This window comes from Onychostruthus taczanowskii, unplaced genomic scaffold (genome assembly GCF_017590055.1).
Source record: "Onychostruthus taczanowskii isolate IOZ18803 unplaced genomic scaffold, ASM1759005v1 scaffold35, whole genome shotgun sequence".
NCBI lineage: Eukaryota > Metazoa > Chordata > Aves > Passeriformes > Passeridae > Onychostruthus > Onychostruthus taczanowskii.
In genome coordinates, this window is record NW_024500905.1 from 3,361,345 (window position 1) to 3,387,430 (window position 26,086).

Below are 26,086 nucleotides of genomic sequence, written 5' to 3' on the forward strand. Positions count from 1 at the left end.
TAAACCCAAAACTCCAATTACCCCTTTACAAAATACGTTTTAAGACAGCTCATAAATTAAATACATTTTCTTAATGCCCTGCTAAGCTGCGTACATGTCATCTGCATATACAAAATTGTTAATTCAGAATTACCAAAAGCAAGAGCTCAACAAAGTTCAAGTGCACTATGTGACAGCAGCACAACTACACTCAGCACAAAGAAAACTGGAAACTAAACTATACCTTGCCTTTACATAGGAGAAGCAAAAAGTTCATGTTTTTGCCCATCTTTTCTTAGCTGAAACACATTCCTGGAAGTATGTAAATTTTAATTTTTTAATTTAAATGCATGGTTTTTAAAAACCAATCTCAAGAATTTAAGTACAGTGTTCATGTGATTGCATAGTATTTAAATACATGTTGACTCTCAAAATGTTTGCTCAGGTTCTTACCAAAACAAATTGATTCTTATGCTCTTTCTATTGAGGCAACTCAGCTAAAACCATTTTATTAATTAAACAGGAAAAAGAAAGAGACAAATTTGTAGCTCATTTTATTTGTGTCTGAAAGTCATGACAGTACTGCCAAGGGTCTTTGTTGCTATTGGGTGCATTACAAGCAGTAAACCCAGTTGATGAGAGCTGGAATTTCACATGTAGAGATTTTTTTTGTACTTCGTATGGGAGTGAAGCTACGGAGCCTTCCCAACTAGATTTGAAAGATTAAAATAACACATGGTATGAAAACGTAAAGTATACTGACAAAAGAAGGAACTGTAACATCCACTAGGATTTCACTCAGTATTCAAGACTGCAGAAATGGCCCACGCATCCAAGTTCACGGTAAACAAAAGACATTACATTAATTAATTAGAAATGACAATAATTCTCAAATGAAGTTCACCCCAGTCACAACTTCAAAGAAAAAAAAATCCTGGTGGTAGTAAACTTTCTTAAAGCAGTGAAGCTGTAGCGTTTGTTTAGCAGAACTAGGATCTCTTGAGACTGAAGTGAGTACGGTGGAAGTGCAAAGACAATTCTTTTATCCACTCACAAATCTCTCCCTAAAGAACAACTCTTTGAAAACAGGAAGTCACTCTCTACTTGATGACTCAAACTTCTGAAAATAAATGGTTTTGGAGGTTATTTAAAACAAACAAACAAACAACCCCCCAAAAGCCCCAAACACAGAAAACAGCAAAATCCACATTTACATGTTGTTTGAAGCCCAGATGTTGAAATACTGTGAACAAAATCAAGACTACAAAACAACTTTGCTCATCTTTTAGTTCAAGACTCGGAATGTAAAGTTTTCTACAAATATAAGTATCATTCCAGAATTTACTTTATGAAATGGAAATCATAGATGAGGTTTTAGAAATCTTCAAATTGTGCATAAGCTTTTGAAAGATAAGCATAACATGCCTGAGATTCAGAAACAAAAACCTAATTTAATAACTCTGGTACTTTAATGCTACCTTAGAGAACAACTTACAACTGCGTTTTGTTATATACTTAATAAACTTTTTATTTGTCTTTATTCTCCTCCCCACACACAGGCAAAGTAAAAGCAATAAACTGAAATATAGCCTAATGCTGTTGGGACAGCAGTATAAAATTGAACAAAAAAGCTTTTTGTCTACACTTGGCTGCATAATCAGATTACAATTTAAAAAGTGCTACATAGCTGTACTTAGACTATTTTTGACCATTTACATCTAGTATAACTTTCTACTGCTGATATGTCTAAAGTGAAGTCTGTCTAGAACTAGTACAGTACTGTGGCCAAGCTTCTTCCCAAGTAAGCTCTTTTCCAAACTGACAAAGATTAGAAAACTTGGGAAAAAAATTCATTGCGTTTGATTCATCCAGTTTGTTGACACCATTTTTTAAAAAAGAAAAATTCTCATTTTTACTGTTGACCCGTAAGAAAACTGCAATTTTACTTAAAAATTTTAATCCCAATTTCAAACTTCTGCCACCTTTCATTTCTAGCACCACAGAATCAGTACGTCTTATTAAAGAACTGTAATATCTAACTCCACAATACTTTTCAAGAATTTAAGTGTCTTATGCAGGAGAGCAGTAGTAGTTTGAGCTTACACTTAATTCATTTGGACACCTGAGAACATCTTGCAATGTCTCAAAATAGTCTTGAAAATTAGGCAGGTAACATTCATTTCACAAAATACTTTGAGAATGAAAAAGGGGACTAGGATAAGGTAAGATACAAGAGAAATTTATATTGCAAGGAAAGAGTCCTAATATGAAGAGTGCAATTCCATTAAATAACACTTCTGTATTTCAGGACATAAATACTACTTTTTCCATAGAAGGCTCAGACTTTAAATACTGACATATATCAGTTTCAGATTAGAGAGGAAATAAAGCAGTGTGCACTGTAAGCATGAGCTAACTTTACAAGCAGTTACACACGTGTATTAACACCAAATTTGCAAAAATGCCTGCATTCATTCTCAAAATGTGAGTTATGCAGGTTTTCATCCAAAGCTTTAGAAGTGTTCAGTTTCTGTACAAGTAGTACAAGTGTGAACTTCTTAAGCATTGGTACATAGTGGAATTGTCTTGAATATACGTAGCAGTTTGCTCAAAAATGTCAACAGACAGGATTTTTTCCTACAATTGGTAACTGCTTACATTGTTCCAATTCCCATGGGGAACTGGGTGCTCACTTCCTCAGTGGGAACAGCTTTTTACATCACAATTATTTAGACATGAAGAGAATTCTAATGTGTTTAATTTCATAATTTCATTAGCAACATTTTGTCAAGCATCTTCCCTTTAACAACTGGGACACTGCTCCCTTGAAGCTTGCCTACATTTTCAAGAATACCGGGGTTTAGGTGTTACCTGGGTTACAGTGTGCTGGCTTTACACATCTGACATAAGTTCTAAACACAGGACAGGGGGGAACATATTTCCCTTCTTTAGCACAATCTTCAGATGTTAAAGCCTAGGATTCTGAAAATTTTACTTCCTTAAGGGTTTGATCCAACTGAATACCTCTAATGCTGAAGAACAGAACCACCAAGAATACTTCAGTAGAGCTTTTCAGGACAAAGCCTGGTCTTCCCTGTAATAGTATTCTTTGGCTGGACACCAAGACCAGACCAAGGCCCCTTCTATGATGCTCTCAAAAGAATTAGCTCTTACTCCCACCCAATGCCATCTGTACAGCTGCCTGGAAAAGAAACACATTAAAAAGACCAATAAAAGGACAGCCAGGACATACAAGCGTTACAAGCCCTGAATAAGTAGAGGTTGGAAATGAAGGGATGAAAAATTCCCATTAGCTCACCAAAGAAGGTAGGTATCTCGGGAAAAAAGAACTAGGGCATCTAGTGCTCCAGTCTCCTTTACTCTGGGGGCCAAGCAGGCTGGGGATAATCACATCTTAAGATTTCTAATGATAAATGAAAAGGAATTTCAATCTTAAATCTGTCTCTGCACAGTAGAAGTGTACTACCTACATTAAACAAAGGTGATGACTGATGAAACTACCAGCAGGAAGGATCAGCTGGGCTTCTTAATTCACTTTGGGCAACATAAACTATCTCAAAGCTTACCAGTATTAGCTAACCTAATCTGATTGAATTTGCAGGAATGAATTAGAACAAGCTCTCTGATAATTCTGTGCCAGAGAAACAGGAGGTACCAAGGATTTGGGTGTGACATTAATTTCCAGCAGCACGGCCAAGATCAGGAAATCATCTACGGTCCATGCATTCCACTTCTCAGTCCAACACTATTAACAGGTATTTCAAGTTGGCAAAATTCTACACTCCATACTGCAAGAATGCTCTTCTGCAGATTTCCTTAAAATCAAAGAAATAAGCTTTGCTTTGGTTCATGCAGATATCATGCAGAAAAATCATTCTGTCTCCCAAGATAATTTTTTTTTTGCTGGACTAAGTAAATTCTAACAATTAATTCTCCCTGAAAAGACGGAAAATAACAGGCAACATATTTTCAAGTTTCCAAAACAGCCATTGATAGTGTAACCTTTGAAGACAGGTATTTTTCTCTTAGATGTTTCCTTTTGTTAGAGCTTAGCATATTCCAAGTCCACAAATAAATGGAATTTCATTCAGTCAGAAATTCATTCACACTAACACATGGGATACTATTCGAAGAAATATCTATGGCATGTATTTGTCAGAGAACAAAGACACAGGGGCTCCTCTTCATCCTAAGATGTATGAATCTGCACTGTGCAAGAGATGTAAAAATCAATATTTACTAGCACTACTAAAACACAAAACATTCAAGTAGTGTAACTGTAATGCAAGCCCTTGCATGGCAATCCAAATTTATTGAACTACTGATGCTAAGTCATACAAAATTGCACCACTTTAATTAAGGCTTTTAGTTTACATTTGGCCACCTCAAAGCAGTTGTAACATTAGGTTGGTCAATTTAAATACTGTGGCTCCCTGTTGGATATACACACAATCTTTACACCCAAACGTTAATGCATACAAAGCAACAAGGCATTGTTAAATAAATCAGCAAAAGTTAATTACTGCAACTTAGGCCCTGTGACCAATTACACATGATTAAAATTACTTCCCACATTCACATCCACAGTACTCTTCCACCATTTAACATCTCAACCAAAACGTTACACATGTAAAACAATCACTAACAGGCAAAAGTACTAAACCTGTATATTTGGTATTGCAAATACACTTATGCATGAGCAAGCAAGGGAATTCACAGTGAGAATCTACAGCTGCAGAAGCCCAAAAATGATTTACAAAAAATTGTTAAATCATTAAAAAATTGTTTTAAAATATACACTTCTTGTTGTAGACCCCCACTGTACACACAACTATAAACATTGTTCCCTATGTAAACAAGGAAAAGGAAACATACAATAAAAGGTTGAAAAGTCTGGACATTTCCTTCCCAACAGATATTAAAGGCCATGTCTTTAGTCAGACGTTATACTGAAAGGACTCTTAAAGACTAGGTCACTGTCTCCACAGGTTTTTCCTAAAATTAAAAAACTATATAGCCGTTGTGTTAATCAAAGCGCTTTTGTACAATACGATGATGATGATGATCCTGTATTTCTTTAAAAAAGTTACAATAAGCTACAAATACCGATGAAGCAAAGTTATCTGGAGTAGTCTATATAGGAGCTCTTTGGACTTTCTTTTATTATGCTAAAATAGTGGTGCTTTTAGGATTTACATTATTGTACTCTCCAATAGAAAGTGGGGATTGTTGAAGTATACAGTACACAGTTTTCATACATGTACAACATTGGTGGATGAACAATGTCTCTTATCAGTAATACTGGATGTAGGCTCTGGTTTTACCAGTTGCATACACAGAATATTTAGAAGTAAAAATCTCTCATGACACTGGAAAGTGATAGAATGTGCAAACTGATGTAGCTTTCATCCATTTCTTAAAGGGTACCACCACAGGAAAGTCCATTTAAGATGTTGGTAGGTTTAATAAAGTTGGAATGCTGGCACTGTTGAATTGGGCAACAGTTCTTCAGACCTGTAACAACAAAACAAGGGATTAGCACTAGTAACAACTATTTGCCCTTGTTCTTTACTTAAAACAGCTACAGCAGGAGCTAGCAAAGTTCTTGACAAACAGAAAACAACCGTAACACTTCTCTAATCATACACTTTCTACTGTACACATACAAATAACACATTATCTCAATTACTATCCTAACTGCCTTAGGATACATAGAAGAATCCAGGCTGCATTGTGGAAGTAATATTTGATTGATGGGACTAGTTTTGCTTACAGCATGACAGTTCCCATGGCTTTGAAGACAAACAGAATTGAAGGATCAAAGCTCTTGAATCAAAAGTCCGGTTAAGGACAGGGAACAACCATTTCTGCCACCCTCAGCTAATGCTTTCGGAACCATCTTAGTTTTACTTTTAACTGATCTAAGTTGTTCAAACTGAGGAGGTTTTAATACACCAAAAAAGAGTTACATATGGTACTACATGATTATTAATAAAAAGCCTACAATTTCTGACAGTGAGATGTCCTACCAGGATCCCTCAGTACGTACTGGATGAAAAAATAACGGACCACGGCACTGAAATTACTGCACCACTGTATGTTCAATAACACTGAAGGAAAGGGAGGTAAGAGGCAACTTTGATGATGTCAGGTCAGTCAAGACAGACCTCCGCTCATACTAAGGCTTGGAGGTAGAAAGTGGAAAACAACTTGCCCACCAATCCCCCAAAAAATTTGCAGAAAAAAAAAAATCCATGCCTCCTGACTAACTTCTGGAAAGGCTTGCTTAAAGAGCAGGCTGGAGCTTGCTTTATCCTTCAGCACCATTCTTTGTGCACATATTAAATCATGTAAAAATTCAGCCAACTGCAAACAAGTAAGAAATTGATCTAGTAATCAATAGCTTCAGGTGAAATATTTGAAGTGTTACAATGATCACTTCACCTTTCTCATCCAAATATACTAATTACACTTTGGACTTCAAAATATCCACAGGGTCTCAAGAAAGGAAGCTAAATTCCTATGACATCACAGAAGCATATGCAGGAGTTCAAAGCAGAGACACCAGCATGCAAACTACAATATTGTACTGTCTGCATTCCCGATAACTGAGCTCTTACAGTAGATTTTATCAGGCTTAAAAGAGAAAACGATGTTTCCAAAAGCCTTGAAGTATCAGAGGAAACACTCTTAATTTGAGTTCTACCAAAACCTTAAAGCTTGAGAAAAAGCCTCCCAGACTAGTGCAAACAGTGTGTTTTGCACATATTTGTAGTTCTGACTTTGAAATGGCAAAAGGAAGACCATTAAACATTTCTATGATAATTTAAATCAATAATTTTCAGTGCTGTTCTGCATCAACAGCTACCAGAGCTGTTTAGCGTTTTTTAGTTGTTATTTTGCTTGTTTTGAATAATAGCCACAATGCACAGAAAAATTTAAAATGTTTACCTGGCTCAGAGCTACAGTACAGCTATGCATTAAAGTAGCTGACACGATGACTTTTTGCGTGCTTTTCCAGGCACTGGAGTTTTTCTGTTAATTTGTCGCACAAGGTCATAAAAGATCTGAAAAGATAGAAATCAGATGATTATGGATATTAGGAGGCTTCTCTTAAAACCTTAAACCTTGAATTTTCACACATAGTGCACTCACATACTCAAGAACCCCTGAAAATATTTAGTTACCACAAAGCCATAAATTGTATACTTAGTTAATAACTGGCTGGTTTTTTCTTTCTTGCTTAAGATAATTGTCTGCCAAGGGTTCTACAGTTTCAATGAAGCAAACTGGAAAGGCATCTATAACCCACAGCTATTTAATCTCTGGGTCAAACTCATCTGAACTCACATGAAAAATGCCACAGTGATCAACTACACTATAGTATTAGTTTGCAGTTTAGCAGTAAGGTCAAGAAACAGGTCACAGCTTTCTTCTAACTCAAGTCACTCAGAATATTTTTTTAAAGAAAATTCTAGTAAGTTTTAACTACACATTTTTCATGGTAACTCACATACACTACATATTCAGTAATAGTCTCTTGTACTTGAATGAGATCATGCTTTTCCAGAAACTTAAAAAATACTGAAGTCGAAAAAAACTAATTCCACCTCTCTAGACCTACAGCATGACGGAAGCATAAAATTTCCTAGAAAAGTAACTCATTTACTCTCACATTTTGAGTCTCCTAGAATTCTAATGAAAACATTATTTTTTTAAAAGGCTAATTTAAAACAAATCAACATAGAACGTTTTAACAGCATCTGTTTCATTCATAATTGACATGGCTCCAATTACTTCTGCATCTCATAAACTAAGGAAGCCCTCATGCTAAAGCCATCCTGGCACGTTCCTAAGCATTGGCTGCAAAGCAGCAAATGTTCCAAAAAGGGCTTATAGTATTTGCTGGAAGTTCTAGTTTATTGAATGTAGGACTTTTATACAGTTACAGTGATTATTTCGAATTTTTTTAAAAGCCAGTGACTTCCAGAAATTTCCACCTAATTAAATGCACATTACTTATTTTAAAAATCAGCTGTGTTAAAACCACCATACTGTTTTGATTACTTCCAAGTCTAGCACAGAGGCCCTTTCAACTTCACTGATGCTGCCAACAATGTTTTCCAGATGACCTAATGAACTGTAAGATTTATCATAAAATTCAAGCTGTTCCAGAAATGTAAATACTAACACAGCTTATTTTTCTAAATTTTTTGTATCCCTTTCATCATGCTGGCAGCCCCCACTGGATGAAAAGGCATGCATTATGGCAAATCCCCAAAATTCACGCATTTGATTAATTGTCTAGCTCCTGTTAAACAAACAAGGAGATATATAGTAGTGAGGCTTTTGCATCCCTTTCACTTCACTGAGCAGCTAATTTTAACAAAACATTCAATAGTTTTTGTATTTGCCATCTCAAATAGTGTTAGCACAAACTAACTTAAATCAAGTAGTTTTAGTGACTTAACTCTCTTAAAGGTCTTTAAAGAAAGAAGTCTAGCAATACAATGTCAATTGGTAACAGAGTGTAGCAACTAGGGAATGGAACATGAGAGAAGTATTTATCCTAAATTATTACAAAGATAATTTGAAAATTACACTTATTATACTAAAATCAATATAATTTGAAAAAATTCCAAGTCAAAGCTAAATACATCTCTTAACAAACATCTCACGCCAGCAGGGTACAGTTTTGTCCATTGTAGTCAATATTATTAATGATTTTGTTAGTTTTTCCTTGACAAACAGTAAACATTAACAGGACAGTGTCCCATTCTTCTACCCCAACACCTCTCCCCACCACAGGTAAAATGCCTTACCTCGTTAACATTTATCTTTGATTTTGCAGAAGACTCTAAGAATGCACAGTTATTCCATTGCCTTGCTAGGTTCTGACCTTGTTCCTTTCCCACAACTCTTTCATCTTCCAAGTCACACTTATTGCCAACCAGAATCATAGGAACCTAAAAAACAATTCAGCACCAGCAAAGAAACAATTAGAATTTTATAGCAGCACAGTGTAAACGCACACCTAAAAGCCATCGGATTCCTTAGAGGATCCTAATTTTCAGAATAATCAAGCTCTGGTACAACTGAAACTTAAGTTTAAACTGTGTGATATTCAATCTTCAAATCAAAGTGACTGCATTTTGGGAGGGCAATAAGGGGAATGGTTTTAGGATTCAATACACTGCCAATTGAGCAAATTTAATATTTTTTTTTTTAGACAACCTAATGAGATTTCATTTTTAGGTGTTTGAGGCATCAAGAAGTCTACTGAAGAATTTACAAATGATTCTTACAAATTCCAAAATCCTGGAAAGAGTGTCCTGTCCTGAGTAGCATGATGAAGGATGCTAAAGCTCCTTTTATCATTCCTCTACTCTCAGCACATCACACAGTTCTTATTAGCAAGCTACAGCACACAGAGAAAAGGAACATACTACCATACTAGCATTCCCAACTACAGACAATGCTGAATTGACCTCTGTAGCAAAAAAAGTCATAATCTATTTTTTCCCCCTTTCCTTTCTTTTACTAATTTAAGGACACAGCTGAAGTCCTCACATATTCAAGTGTTGAAAAAAGGTTTACAATATTTTGACCATTTAATTTCCCACCACTAAGAAATCAAGTTATGCCTAAGCTTGGGCATAAGAAAAACTTTTTCTGTAAGTTCTTCTGGAAACTGAACTTGCAACTTGAAGCTTACTATCTTTCTCCTGATACTATGGAATGCCTTTCAGGACAGTGTCTTCTAAAAAAATACAATTCTAAGGAAATACCTCCAAAATGATAATAATCAGTGTAAATACAACACACGAAGTAAGATTTTAAATATCATCACATTTATCTTGATTTTATTGTACAAAACTAATTTCATGGTAAAGAAGGCTATAACTTGGTAGGTTGTGGATGGGAAACTTAAATATTAACCTTCTGAGATACATTTGCGGTAATGGGTAACGAATTGCTTCAAGAAGAAATCTGTTGAACATAGGCAAGACCTGCAAGAGCTTATGGTCAAGGAAGTGACAAGTGGTTTTTATTAAAAAAGTCCTAATACACTTCCCTGAAACTGAAATGCTGACAGCAGAAACCTATGCAGATACATGCAGTTAAGGAATCTATCAAAGTTATCAAAATTAGCATAAACTCTGTTTACATTATATGATTATGCTTACAAACTGTTCACTGCTTATTTTTTTCTTCAAGAAGGTAGTTTTTCTGCCTGAAGGCTAAAAGCTACAAGGTATTTCTGTTAAAAACACACTCTTACTGCTGCTTTCACATTTGAAATACTTATTTTCCTTTATTAGGGGATCAAGCATTCACTTCCTCCAACTGCTGTAAGATTATTTTAATAATTGATAAAATATAATGTTTTAACCTCACTTTATAGCTTTAATAATGCTAAGAGTTGCATAATAGAAATTGTGTGGAAATAGGATGACCGAAATTAATTGTGAGCAGACAGACAAAATATAAAAGCTATATAACATGCAAGTTCTAAGGTTATAACTTAAAATTTTATACTTTTAAAACACCATCAACAGTAGGGATACTGAGCAGAAAACTTCACTCAGAGTAAAGCAACAATAGTTGCTTTAGAAATGCTTGCTGCAGGTCTAATGAACAAAGTTATACCCAGTTTCAATTAAGGTATTTTAAAGAAAGATTAAACAATTCTTCATCTAATACATGACAATTTACATTTCTCCAGTTTACCTTAAGAGTTGCATTTCTGTACTACGCATCTACTGGTTCATACATCTTAATTTAAAACTTGGAGACCACCTGACCACAGTGTGTACACTGCAACACACTAATGAAAACTTCAAGTATTAAAAATTTTAGAGATCTTACATCATCAGTGTCTTTGACTCGAAGAATCTGTTCTCTTAGATCCTGTAAATCATTAAATGTGGACTGAGCTGTGATGGAATATACTAATGCAAAACCTTGTCCATTTTTCATGTATAGATCTCTCATTGCTGTAAACTGTTCCTGTAATTACAAAAAAGATACAGATGTTGCATTCAATTTGCATTTCACTTGCACAAACTGCTATAAACTTTAGGTCTAGTTTAGAGAAACTAGAGTAATTTCACTGGAGAGCAGTACAGTAGAAGGTACAGTTTAGCTTCTGTAGATTACAGAAGCTAAACTGCTCCTGAATCTCTTCTAACACACCAACTTTTTCTCCATATTCTGATAGTTCCTTAAAACGGATCATAAAGTGAATGCATCCCTTTTCACACCCAATTTTGTAGTCTAGGAAATTTCCTATGTTAAATTCTACATTATTTTTCAAGGAGATGGGCTAGAGGATGGAGACACTCAATAGACTTGTCACATTTCCATGACTTCAGTGCCAACTATGATATTGCATATAAAGACTCGGTGGTGCACTCTTACCAGTACAACTACAGAATGGCATGTGCCTCTTTCATACTGGTGACTTGGCTATCTGGTGCCTGATCAGCCACTCCCTGTTCCTTGCTGTATGTCAGATGAAAAGTGCAATTTATTGCTAGAAAACAGCCACTCCATCGTACTGTACATTTACAGAGTATTAATCTAATAGGGAATTTAAATAAGTTATTATTGTACTATGTTACTGCCACACTTCAGAGAACACATGTTAAACTCCAAGAACCTTGAGCTTAAACTCAGTGGAATCAATAAAGGAAATTACTAGTTTCAGTAATTTTGGAACTAGTCAGAGAAAAACCTGACCAGTATGCAAAGGGTCAGCATAACCCTTGTGAATTGAGCTCCTATAAGCTGATACTATTTTTAAGCAATACTATTTTTATCCCAATGTCACAGTACATCTCACACACAAAAGAAAAAGGACATCAGAAGAAAGCAGGTATTCTCTACAGCAACAGAAATCAAATATCAGTGGTCAGTGGGTCCTAATTTTTTTCTGGACAACAAACTTAAAACAAGAGCACAATCTCTTTTTAAATGCTCTATTTCTTTCCCCTGTTACAGAATATGAGCTCATGGGAAACTTGCAATTAATTTTCTGCTGCAATACTCAAGGTTTTTTTAAAATACGCTGTATATCAGTAAAGTTGTTTTTTACATACCGTTCCTGCAGTATCTAAGATTTCAAGCATACACTGTTGTGCATCTACTTCAACTTGCTGTCAAGAGAGAAAGATGGGGTTATAATTTTTCCCCTTGCAACTCTCCCCTCCAAAGACATCAGAAATTATGTGATTTTTATAAGTAAATTCATAATGCATAAAGCAACATAATGGCTTAAGAAGATTGTATGGATACACACTTTGAAAACAGCAGGAAGAAGCCTTTCAAAGAGCCCCAGTGACATTTTCAAATGCAGTGTCAGCAGCCAACTACCACTTTGCAAAGTGATTAGGGATTTTTGATTATTTAAAAGGAGGCTACTAAATTTGTAATGATGGTTATCAGCAACTAGCACAATTAATTTCTACTTGTTTCAGGGATCATCACAGATTGAAAGAAAAGTACAAGTGAAAGCCAGAAAACTGGATTGGCATACAAAGGTTCATTTAATAGTAATGTACATCTGCAAGAGAGTAAGTAGTACACAGCAAACAAACAGCCACCACTAAAAGTGGTGTCCCCAAAACAGGCTTTTAGGAACACTAATTAGAAAACTGACCCAGCTTAGAAGAGTTTGCAAAGAATGGAAGGCTTAAGAAGACAGAACAATTTCTGTATTCATTCCAGAGTTCCTCTATCTGCTGGACATACCTCAAAGAAATGGCCCTGAGGGCAGCAAAGAACATGGAAGTGGCCCTCAACCTGTTTCAAGCACACTACTCATATTTTAAAAAAATTCTTTTTTCTTTCAAGCTATTGGTAAACTTCCCTTGTTTCCATTTGCATGTAAAATTCCTAATTAACAGATTACCCCTTCTCCATTTATACACTGTCACTAGCTTAACTTGCAGCTGTTCTGTAACTAGATTTGAGCTGGGGACAGGGAAGAGGAGTATTTCCCCATCTCTCATGCCTGCCCCGTCACCTATGGATTGTGATTCCTTAAAAATAATCACTATTTTAACAGGTATTGTTGCTGAAGTTATTCACCTAATTAAGCTGCATTTATTTACTTTATGAAGAAATATTTGAGGAGTAAACTAAGGCATAAAGTTTCAAGACTTCGAGCTCAATTATTTAGACGAACAAGTTACATCCTCTCAAATTTAAATATTATAAAATTATATTTAACATAAAAAACATAATTTTAACAGCCAAACTAATACATTTTGAAGACAAGAAGCAAGTTAGAATTGTAATTAACAGTGAAAAGGTGAAAATGACTACATGAAGTGTTGTCCAGACTTCAGCAAGACTTCAACAATCTGGTTGATTTGAAAAGAAGGATACCCAGAGTTATTACTAGTTATTTCAGGAACAAACTTGAAAGGAATATTATAAATCTTTATTAGCAGCAACAACAAAAAAATGTAGTTAGCAAACAGCAAAATTTCTTAAGATGGCATTACTTTTTTAGGCTCCATGGAAAGAATCTTTGGAAAAATTCACCCACCAAACATCAAAATTCTACTATGACCTAAAGAATGTAAATATATAACAAAGGAAACACTTTACTTTAGATCAGCCTGTGAATGTTCTTTGGAGTCATTTACTGGGCCTGACCGAGCAAAGTCCTGCATCAAACACTGAGATATGGTCAAAAATTCCTGCTGCTCTAATACATAAAAAGTGTCAACATAGAATTTGGCTCTGCTATTGTGTCCTTAGTAAGAGTTCCTAGCTTTGGCTGGAAGCCTCCATACTCAAGATGGACTTGGGTTTTTCCAACATACAGTTTATACAAGGTCAAAGAAAAGAGGTTTCAAATGATTATTTTGTTCTCACTAATTCCTCTTCAGAAAAGATTCTGGTGACTGTAGGCTGCAACAGTTGTTAATGCACCACCTCTGTTCCAATACAAATGTAGCTCAGCGCTGAAAGAGGAGGTCTTGCAGTTTGCCCATTCTCAGCTAGGGTTTGTGCATCTTGCCTCCTTTGTATAGACACCAACATTTTTGTTGGTCACATGATGAACAACATCAGGGTATTAATCCATATGAAAAGTAATTCAGCTAAAAAAGACAGATTAAGAAACTGACACAGCCAAAAACTTATCTCTTGCACTAAATGGTTAATGTTAGCAGTTTAGATATAAATTATCTTCGTCTGGAATCTTAATCATGGTCTCACTTGAAACTGAAGAGTGAGCAATATGGAGATTCAAGATGACGCAAGCAGAATCAGACCTTTCCGCCTGACATGCTGAAGACAGGAAGAGAGAAACTTAACAGGCCACTTGCTGTAAATGCCTGTTAATTTATGACAGGTTTGTGTTAACTTATTAATAAAACAACAACCCATCTAATGGAAGCATATCTAGCTATCATTTCAATTGTTATGAGCACAGTATGATAGATGCCTCCAGTGTTCTAAGGGTACCTGCAAATACTAACACACAAAAAAACTAATAATAAATATTATAAAAATTGAAAAGTGGTAATTTTAAAAATATTTTTTGCAATCCCTGTTCACAACTCTGACAATGAAATAACCATTTTTTACTGACTAGCCAGCAAGATATTAAGCTTAAATGTTAAAAAGCTTGAATATTAAACGTCTTGAATTATTCCTTTTAAACACACTTGAGGAGAACATTTTATTTCAAAGTTGTTATCTGGTTTAGTATGGCATTATGAGGCATACCCTTTTTGAGGCAGTGACTCAAATATTTGACAATATATTACAGCATTAAGTGTCTGTAACACTAGAGACATCTTTTGTATATACCTTTCTGTAGGAGTCTTCTATCGTAGGATCGTATTTTTCAACAAATATTCCTTGAACAAACTGTACAGTCTGCAACATAAAAGTTCTTGTAAGATTCCCTTGCATAGTGACATTTTGTAAACATTGTACACAAATCACTGTTCTAGGTGCATACTGTGTTATCCATAACATTTTTAAAGCAAATCAAACAATTGTCATAACTATAATTGCAAGAAACAACAGAAAGTTAGATTTGTATGCCTATTTAACTGTTAGATGAAGCAATGCTACACTTTCCTTGAACCACTGCCAGAAGGAGGATAAGAATTAAAGCATGCATCAATTTAAGGTTTGCCCATCTCTTAGAATCAGTATTAGTTTCTAGTTGACCAGCATACAATACAGCTGCACAGCTTACATTTTTATTTAGAACTACTTCATCTTCTGCTACTTATCTGCCAGCACAGGAATTAGTCAAAAAACAACTGCCAGCTTTTACTAGCCTTAACTACACTCAGCAGATTGTTCCTATGTACCTAGCATGAAGGACGCTTTTAGCACAAGTCAAATGGAACTTAAGACTCAATGGCCAAGTCAGAGCAGGCACATTCAAATCCAGAAATGCTGCAGTGAGATAAAGAATTCAAAGGTGAACGAAAACATTATTTCACAACCTAACATGATTTGTCATTTAATTTTTTCTTTATGAACTGCTGTGTAAGACAATATTTCTGACTCAAGGGAGAAGGTAAGCTCTGGAGCTCACTTTATGGTAAGGTGCACAATTAAATGGAAAGTTGCAAAGTTCTTAGGTGGACTGAGAACACAATATTTTGTGAACTTTTTCAATTCTAGTCCAGGTCAGACTAAACCATTCTGTAATCATTTAACTGTAAATAAAAAGGCTCCTGCATTTTAATCATCTACCTGCCACAGCTATATGCAGCAAACACATTAAGCTTCCCACTAACATGCAAATCTATATTTCTATCTGCATAAAAATATTAGTGCTAAAGACACTGCTATCAAACACTAAGCAAACAGCACCCTGAAGACCTTTGTAGAGACAGGACTTACAAGGGCAAGCTAGTTCATATCCTTTGAGAGATTCACAAAGGAGCTTGATTTCCTACAGACTAATAGCTGGCTTATCTGTCAAAGCTAGACACCCCAATAATGCTGTAGCTCTGCACCTCACTGCACTGATCAAGCACCATCAACCAAACCCATACAACAACAGCAGCATGTGACAATGCACCAATGGATGCAGATGCACCCAGTAAAGGATCTACCTACTATCCATGGTGCCTCACTGGGCATTACTAACACTTATATTTATTTGTGCACACTTACATAAAGAAATACATGTTAGTAGAGAGTGAGTTAGAGAAAAAAAATACAATAAGCCTAAAAAAGCCATACTTGATACTTACCAGAGCAGACTTTCCAACACCTCCAGAACCAAGAACCACTAGCTTGTATTCACGCATGATGCAAGAGATAAATCACCCTCAATACCTAAAACACACAAAACACCAGTCTGATTAAAACTTGACCTATATTTAGGAAGTACAATAATGACACCACAATCCAGTTCACTAAGCAGGGTTTGATAAAAGTTCCTTAGTCAACTCCTTTAATACATCAGGTTGTTTTCTAACTATCAACTCTTAATGCAGCCACAATAAAATGGTGCAAAACATCAGAGTATTTGCTCTACCTCATTACTGGCTCTCCCATAAATATCAAATAAACCCTACTCTACTAAAGCTAACACTTACTATTCAGAAGAAATAATTATCCAAGAGAAGATAGCATGAATTTTATCAAGCATTAAATAAAGAAGCACAAAGACTTTTACAAGAAAATTAAAACCTCCCCTTCCCAGCAAACAAACGCTTTAAAAGTACAGCAGGATCCCAGAAATCATTTTCCAAAAAAAAAAAACCCTTCCCTAGTCTGAAAACTGTTTAATGTTCCACTAGACCTATTATGACTTATATAATGAGTAAGTGAAAGCAACTAAAATAAATTTTTGAGACTATACCTTTTCTACAAGCTAGATCTCCTTCACTAGCTGGTGTGGCTACCAACAGCAACCTATGCGATCTGTTTGCTCATCTTTGTTGGAAACTGACCCATCAAACCAAAACAAGGCCACAGATTTTGGGACATGTCTTCGGGTCATACCGCTCAAAAGCCCACACCACCTCTTGCAGTCCGGCTGGCAACTGAGCTAGCAGGACTGTTACTGCTTTCCCAAGGAAGGTCTCAGTTCCTTTCCTGCAGGGACTCTAGCACTTATGAGATTGAGTTACCTGTTTCCTCCACCCCCAAAGAAAGATGAAACCCTCCCCAACTAATGAATAATCTACAGGCCAGGGAAAAGGGAAAGTGCAAGGATCCAACTCAGGTGCTTGCAAAAGGTAAGCGGGAGGAAAGTAAGGTAAGAAACACCCTTCTCATCAGCAGTAATTTGACAGCATTTCTGAAATCTCTGAAACACCATCTGTTAGATGTTGAGCACAAAATGCCAAGATGATTTACACAGAAATTAAAGCACCACGGTAGAGTCCTGCCTTTCCATCACTGATTAAATCTACCAATAGGCAGAAGACAGAGAAATCAAGAGACCAGGTCCTACATCTTCTTGCAAATGCAAATCTTTCAATTTTGTGTTGTCTCTCACAAAAGGAACATGAGAAGAAAGCCTTAAGGAAATAACTGACCTGATGTCCAGCAAAAGAGATGTCTCCACAGGCTTCCATTACCAATACATTTTGAGACTCTTTGGTGATTTTCACACCTAACAGGCCATTTTTTCTCTTGTGACTTAAAAAACTCTTTTCCTCCCCACAGAATTTTTTGCAAACACAGATCATGAGAACCATTCACACCACAAGTTTCATCTATTTTGCACCACTGTAAATGCGGTTAGATCCACAAATCTGTAAATTGTCCAGTCTTTCCATGAACAGGATTGTTTCCAACTGTCCTGAAAGGCATCTCTCAAACTCATGACAAGTTAAGCCTATAACTACATTATTGCCATTTATTTAAAACAAACATTCAGTTATCCTTTTATTTTTATAAGGGTATCACTAGAAAGACGAAAACATAGTGGGTGTAGTGGAGATTCCAGTACAGTAGGAGACAAAATCTAAAAGAGGAGGTTTCAGCCATAAAACACCATGTCTGGCTGGCATTTGTAGAATAAGTTAGAGTCAAGTCCAACAACAGTATCTGTCTGTAGTCCCCAGATCACTTTGGGGATACAAAATGATTATACTTGAACAGGCATAACAGAAATAAAGATACTAAGACATGGGAGCAACAGATAAGCAAGATGTCCCCAGATTTATTGGACACTTGAGACGTGTCTACCTAACCACCCAACAGTTAAATAGAAGTAAGTTTAAACTTATTCCTAGCAAATATAACAAGTAACTTGTTTGAATCCCCCTCTTCATTTAATGGAGTTTATTTTAAGGGATAAATTTTGCTTTAAAGGCTGTCTACCTATAAGGTGACTGATCTGCAAGAAGGGAGAGAAATGCCAACTTTCCTTTGCTACTTCATTTTTCCATTCCCCTATCTTTAGGCAGGAAAATACTGTCAACTATACCCCTATGCAGACACTAAAGTGCAAGAAGACAGGAAGCTTGCAAAAAATAAGACCTTTTTTCCATTTAGTTGGAGCAGGTACTGCCTTCTAACAGCTGAGCTTAGTACATGCACAGATATATCTGACATAACTGAACGGTGGAGATGCCTAATGTAAGATTTAGCTAGACAAAATGAGGGAAGCTACTCTTTAAAAAACAGCACTATCACAAACTTGATTCTAATGCTGTCTTAAGTATACAATCTCTCAAAAGTACAGAGCTCAATCCTAGACTGCCGCCATTAACTGCCAGTGACACCTCAGGAACTGCCATACTTCCCGAGATGCAACTGTCCATAAATCACTGTATCTGTGCCTCTCTCACTAGTCTGTTCATATTATTTTGTACTTATTGCATTAGTGCAGTGTATTAAGCTAACTGATTAATTCTACTTCTTCACAGTATACTTAAAATAAAGTACTTGATAAACTAGAAGAGCACATGCACGCGCTTGATATGCACACAGACACTTTTCCCAATAAAGATTCTCTCTGAAGGACAAGCAGCATATCTTTGAATAAGCCTATTAGAACAGAAGAAAGAAAGCTTAACCAGGACAGGTCACTGAAAATGCAACATTTCAAAAGTTTCACATCTGACAAGGACTGTGAACATGGAACTTGCTTTCTGCTTCTGTCCTTCTCAGATAAACCAGGAAAAATTGCCTCCTAGACATTTTCTTCAATAGTTTCTTGAAGCACGTCTCCAGAAAAATGCAAACCAAAGATGATGCTACGGAAGCTGAAGAATAAATAACCTTACTGTAGAGGGGAATGGAAAAAAACCTGCACACTTACTGCTTGTAAAGCTTTTTTAAAAAGCAACCACGCAATGAAGAATTCAAGGAAATTCATACACCATTAGTAATTGGGCTTGATGTGATGATTGTGAAAGTGGGGTGGGTTTTTTATTTTTTATTTAGTTTTCTTTTAATTCCTTCAGTTTCAGCTTTTGGGTTCTGATTGAACTTTGTTATTTAAGGGATTGGAAAGCTAATAATCCTATTTTTTCAAGTGATATTAAGCCATATGAAGCTGTAAGTGGACCTCAGCCCCAGGCTGAAGACATGAACTAAATACAGTCACTTACTTGAAGATATCCCCAAGACTTGCTTATATGAACTAGTTGTTCAGGTGTGGAATTAAATAAACTGGCCCTCCCAGAAGCCTTATCATTTTCAGAACGGATCATGATTATTTAGCGCTTTATAGACACCATGATTCTTGTTCAGACCCTGACATTTTGGTTGCACTGTATTCACTAAAATTTTCCCAATACTTTTGCCTCAGAGCATTTACCTCTGTGGAAAAGAGACTTTGTTAGAATCACCCTGAGAACAGCACTCCTAAATTAATCTCAAATATTGCAGGAGAAAAAAGAATCAAACACTAGATTGACAGATGAAACAAATTAACTGACTGGTTTACCTGCTTACAATTAAAAATGGTGGGAAAAAAGCCAAGGAAAAAAAAAAATCCAATCTTTTTCTCAGAAAGGGATACTAGCCCTGTGATGAAACAAAATAACAATGGTCAGACATCTGGAAAAATAGCATTAGCTCTGTCACAGGACCAGCCAAACTCAGAGGATTATGTATTTTCTGAGACGTTTCCCATTTCTGATACTGGAATAGTCTCAGATGGCCAAATCATCCCAGATTCCACTATGTTTTTAATCTCCTGGTTTAGAACCTTCTTTTCAGGTAAACAACTAATTAAGAGATGATGTGTGCTGTTCTTAGTATTCCCCAAACACTTACATGTGAGATGTCCTAAATTCTTATCTCTCAACTCTGAGGAGGGTTCCCTCCCTCTGGAATAATTTCAGCGCATAAGCAGAACTTTGACAACACAGCCCAGAGTGGAGGCCTGTTCATTTTCACCAACTTTTAGAGGCTTTAGAAATTAAAGCAATTCGGATAACCCTTACTCAACAGGGTAAGTGTACCTCTTATAAGAGAGAAATTAAAATACTCCAGAGCAACTTTGACACACGTATAAAAATTCGTAAAAAACATTATTCAGAAATCAATTCTGAAAAGCTTTGGATTGGGATCTAATAAACACTTTCATACTCTAGATTCCTGTAGAACAGTTATCAACTGTTCAGTAAACAAAGCTAGAAGCAATTTTTATTTCTAGTTTTTATCTGCTTTTGATAGTTTCTGGTCTTGATAACGTATTTCGTCAGTTGAACAGTTCGTTCTTCTGGGTACTAATACTGTAATTTTTCTTGGACAAAAATAGCTCTTCAATTATGTTCAAATATTTTAACTGATGTCAGACAATCTTCAGAGGATTTTCAAAAAGCTGTCTGTGTGGTTAAGCTTATTCAGTGACATGAAATCATACTGACCACTTGAGAAACAGCCAGAGACCTGAGAACAAGCTACTGCAGCACAAACACAGCACTAAGGTTTAACCTGCTCCTTGAACAGCCCTCAGGGACACTTACACAGGGAAAGCTTAACCAAGTTTTCTTCCTTCCACTGAAGGGAGCTACCTTGATTAATACTGCACACAGGGACCATTTCTGCAAAAGCAGCTAACAGCATCTGACCTTGTGAGACTAGTTCCACTGTCTATAATTAGTATAGCTGAATAAAATCAGATTTTTTTTTCTTAAGTCAAAGTTAACTCCCAGCTAGATCTTAAATTTGAACACAAATTTAATGGATGTTGTAAGGGTAAAAACTGCCTGCTTAAAGTCACTGATATCTCAAGATGAAAGTGTCCTGATGTGAGAGACTAGCAATCATGTGCAACTTGCAGTAGATCCACACAAAATATAAAAAAGCATTTTCAAAGCAAGTGATGTAATAAACATTCTTATGCTACTAAGAATATGCTATGCTTCAACACTTACTGAGTTAAAGTTTCAACTCTGTACAAAAATTCTAATGTGTCAGTTCAAATGTGGAGTACTCTGTAAAGCCTATGCTAAAGAAGCTATTTAAGTTTCAAATGCAATTTGTAACATTTATCAGGTATATTTTTATTTTTTGTGGCTGATGTTTGCCATGATTTTGTATTTTCTCTCTATTCCTGTCAAATAGTCACCATCCCGCAGGAAAGCTGTTTGTGAATGTCCTACCAGTCTGACTTAAGAGTTAAAATTATGACCTCGGAATTCCTGAAGAAACTGAGTTGCAAGTAATTTTTATGCTTTCAGAGAAAATCCAGGCAGGCAATAAACAGAAACAACACAGAGATTTTAAAAAATACTGCAAGTATATTAAATTCAGAGAATGCGTAATTACTACATTACAATATCTTGCTATGCATAAGCTAGATATTCAACCATAAAGCAAGTTCTGAGAACTGAGCCAGCAATTTGGTGCTGTGAATTTGGCTCTACTGCCATTACAGAAAAGAATCAGTATTTAGCTCTACAATTTGTCCAAGTTAATGGATTGCCACATCATAGTATGCACAACATTACCTGATATGCATGCTTCTGATTAAAAGCAGATGTAAGTATTTGTTTGTCCCCATAACTGTTACACTAAAGTTTTCTTTAAAAAATAATAAAAAAATTTAATAAATCTTTCAAGCTTCAAAATAAGGTAACACCCAGCAGGAATACAAGTAAGGCATGAAAGTCTTCCGAGTTAAGATATTTCTTTTTTAAGTGCAGTTTGAAAGTTACTTTAAGCATGCCAGCTGGCTTAAGATACTCTTCTTTGGAAAAAGGCATCTTAATTTCTCTTTCAGAAGCAAGACCTAGTCTCAAATTCCATCTGGTATCTGCTTAGTATCTGGCAATCCTAGTTCTACTTTGATTGTGACACTGGCTGCTGAACTAGTAAAGCCTGGTATCGGGTTTCCTTCTGGAGACCTAAGCCAATGCTGGGTTTAACTGCAATTCCAGGATCACCTTTTTGTCTCTCCTCTATTTTTCTCCATAACATACACATCATATACACCCCTGGCAACACCAGAGCTTGCATGCCAATGTACTATCTTCACTGTAAAAAGTCTGAGTTTTATTCAGGTTTGTTTAGATTACTAACACAGCATCAAGGCACAGATATAAAGATTTCCTTCATCATTCTATGATGTTTTGTTACTGGCTATTAAATCTAGCTGCCATAGGTCCTTTATGTACAAAGTATCCTTCTGCAGTACAATTTACAGAAATTCTATTACTAATCAGGTTGGTAGCCAGAGAGAAGTCTTACAAATTCCCGTATGTCATTTTAATTAAGATTAGAAGTTTTATCTGTTGAAAAGACACTGATTCTATGCAAATTGAGACTACTCACTACTAGCATTCATTAATAGGAATAAAATTATCTCTTTCATGATAAGTGAACCATACCAGCAAAGTCCCAAGTAATTGTAACTCATGTCTGTTTTAACTCCCAATACTTCCTTAATACCTCCCTAAAAGAAACATAGTATTTGAACATGAGCAACAAACCTCACTGAAAGTCACCCAAATTACACCTGTTTTCACCAATGGTACTTCTGCTACAGCTTCAGACATCTTCCTGAGGGTAACCTGAAAAAGGCATACACTGACATCCAGCAACAACCACTATTTTCTGCCACATGGTTTTGCTACTTGTGCAATGACAGAGGTTCAACTTTTCCACAATTAACTTCATTATCAGAATACACTGATGAACATGAGTTTCTAAAAGGTCTGACATGCTTAACTTAATGAAGAGGGTGAAACTTGGGCAAAAAAAAAAAAAAATCCTGTTCTCTTTCTGACAGCAAGGCAGTACCACTTTGAACCTAGGGATGGTTGCTCCACAGACAATGCCCAACCCACAAGCAAACCTTAACTAGAAGATGACAACTACAGACATTGACTTTCACACCTCTACCCATACAGAGATGCACAGACAACTTGCTTGTTCCTTAGGCAACTGTTAAGTTGCTACAAGCTTCAGAAGAGGGTATTTAAGAAAAACCCCAAAAACGCTCAACCAACTGAAACTAAACCCCATAGAAAAAATCCCACCCACTAAAACAATTCCCCATCCCTATGTCCCCCGTCAAAAAAACCCAACCAACGAAACAAACCCAATCCAAAAACCAAACCAAGAGCCCACATAAAAACAAGTTCTAGCTAATATTTGCATGCAAAGCTGTGAACTGCCATGGCTCTATACCTGCTCTGTGAGCAGCTGATGCACCTTAGCACCCCCAGAACTCTCACTTAATGGGACACAAATTTTCAAGAGGTGAAAGATCTGTGAGTTAAGAGCATAACCCCAAAGATAAGCAATTCACACTTGCAAGCTTGAGTTCATGTCCTCTCCCATGAGAACACCTACACAAAAACCAGAATAATTTTAACCAAATGAATTTGAATTACACTCATCCCCACACTACTTTCAATTACATGTACTAGATCTTTAGTACAGAGTTACCAAATGAATGAGGATTAAACTTGTTTAATCAAGTCTCCACAAGATTCTATTTGAATCTTCTTAAGATCACTCTAGTTCGTATATAGACCGTAATTCTTCGTTCCTCTACATCTTCAAAGCTTGCCATTTTCTGGAGAAACCTGTCATACCTCAAGACCCACTTTGCTAGAAGTCAAATTTTATTTGGTTTGCATGGCAATGTTTTGTTAGGTAGGTGGCTTCTGTGAGAAGCTGCCAGAAGCTTCCCCCATGTCCAGTGCCAGTTGGGCTCCAGGACAGACCCACTGCAGGTCAAAGCTGAGTCCATCAGCAACAGTAGCACCTATGGAACAACATATTTAAGAAGGGGGTTGGAGAGATCAACTGCTAGGGGAACAATAGCAGCAGAGAAAGGAGTGAGAATATGCAAGAGCAACAACTCTGCAGACACCAAAGTGAAGTGAAGAAGGAGGAGGAGGTACTCAAAGTGCCCATGCAGAGATTCCCCTGCAGCCCATGGTGAGACAGGCTGTCCCACTGCAGCCCATGGAAGTGCACAGTGGAGCAGAGATCCACTGGCAGCCCAGGGAGGACCCTAGGCCAGAGGAGATAAATGCCTGAAGGAGACTGTAACACTGTGGGAATGGTGGAGCAGTCTGCTCCTGAAGGACTGTACTCCCAGACAGTCCTTCACAAACTTCTCCAGTGGCAGTCCTATCTCCCATGGGAGAGACCCCACACAGGAGCAGGGGAAGAGTGCGTGGAGTCCTACTAAGGAAGGAGCAGCAGAGACATGTACACGCTACTGACTGTAGCCCCCATTCCCTACCCCCCACTGTGCCTCTAAGGGAGAGGTAGGAAATTTAGGAGCTAAGTTCAGCCTGGGAAGAAGGTGTTACTAAGATTTGGGTTTACTTCTCATTATCCTATTGCAAATTTTATTTGCAAAAAATTAAACTGATTCCCCAAGCTAAGTCTATTTTATCCCCATGACAACAACTGGCAAGAGGCCTTCCCTGTCCTTACCTTGACCCACAAGCCTTGTGCTGTATTTCTTCTATCTGTAGTGAGTTGACCCTGGCTGGACGTCAGGCACCCACCAATGACTCTTTATCACTACCCTTCGCCCTGGACAAGGGAGAGAAAATATAATAAAAGGTTCATGAGTTGAGGTAAGGACCAGAAGAGATCACTCACCAAATCCAATCAGAAGAAAAAGAGACTGGAATTAGAGATATTAAATGAATTTATTACTAACAAAATCACAGCAGGATAATGAGAAGTAAAGTAAGACCTTAAAATACTTTCCCCTCACCTCTCCCTCCTTTCCAAGCTCTACCTCCTTCCCCAGCGGCACAGGGAGAAGGGAATGGGGGTTATGGTCAGCTCATCACAGGTTCTTTCTCCCATTGCTCAGGTAGAGGAGTCCTTCCCGAGCTCCACCATGGGGTCCGTCCCACGAGGACAGTTCAGCATTAATTACTCCAATGTGAGTCCATCTCACAAACAACAGTTCTCCGTGAATGGCTGCAATAGGAGTCCATTCCATGGGCAACAGAACCCCTCAAACTGCTGCAGCATGGATCACTCTTCCATGGGGTGCAGTCCTTCAAGGACAGGCTGTTCCAGCATTGGTCCCCCACAGGATCACAAGTCCTACCAGGACACTTCTCCAGAGTGGGCTCTTCTCTCCATCAGTCTGCAAGTGCCTGACAGGAGCCTGCTCCAGTGCAGGCCTCCCATGGGTTCACAGTCTCCTCTCAGGAGTCCACCTGCTCTGGTGTGGGTGTCCTCACAGGCTACAGGTGGATCTCTGCATCCTCATGGTCCTCCAGGGGCTGCAGGGGCACAGCTGCATCACCATGAGCTGCACAGGAATCCCAGCTTTGGTGCCTGGAGCACCGCCTTCCCCTCTTTCTCTACTGACCTCGGTGTTTGCAGAGTTGTTCCTCTCACATGTTCTCACCCTGTTCTTCTCTGGCTGCAATTACAAATATGCAGTAACTTCTTTTTTCCTTTCTTCTTCCTAAATCTGTTATCACAGAGGCAGTACCACTATTTCTAACTGGCCAAACTTTGACTAGAGGCACATTCATCTTTGGAGCTACCAGGGACTGGATCTGCCAGGCACAGAAGAAACTTGTAGCAGCTTCTCACAGAAGATAAGGCCCTATAGCCTACATGCTACCAAACCTTGGCCACACAAACCCAATACACTAACCCATATAGTTGAGGAGGGGAGTGATAGAGC

The 26,086-nt window shown here is 37.1% G+C and overlaps 1 protein-coding gene across 1 annotated transcript; it reads right to left on the reverse strand.

Moving 5' to 3' along the window:
- Positions 1 to 516: 516 nt before the first annotated feature.
- Positions 517 to 24,963, reverse strand: RAP1B (RAP1B, member of RAS oncogene family). The gene is made up of 8 exons (XM_041411188.1): positions 24,862 to 24,963; positions 16,242 to 16,326; positions 14,830 to 14,898; positions 12,102 to 12,158; positions 10,870 to 11,010; positions 8,823 to 8,966; positions 6,952 to 7,067; positions 517 to 5,514 (listed from the first exon to the last, which is right to left on the reverse strand). The coding sequence occupies exons 2-7, from the start codon at positions 16,296 to 16,298 to the stop codon at positions 6,981 to 6,983; spliced, it is 555 nt and encodes a 184-aa protein (XP_041267122.1). The 5' UTR covers positions 16,299 to 16,326; positions 24,862 to 24,963; the 3' UTR covers positions 517 to 5,514; positions 6,952 to 6,980.
- Positions 24,964 to 26,086: the final 1,123 nt, after the last annotated feature.

Coding starts and splice junctions, on each gene's coding strand:
- RAP1B (XM_041411188.1), bottom strand. CDS start 16,298: ATGCGTGAATACAAGCTAGTGGTTCTTGGTTCTGGAGGTGTTGGAAAG. Junction 12,159..14,829: donor TAGAAGACTCCTACAGAAAG/GTATATACAAAA, acceptor CTCTCTTGACAG/CAAGTTGAAGTAGATGCACA. Junction 7,068..8,822: donor CAAAGATAAATGTTAACGAG/GTAAGGCATTTT, acceptor CTATCTTTTCAG/ATCTTTTATGACCTTGTGCG.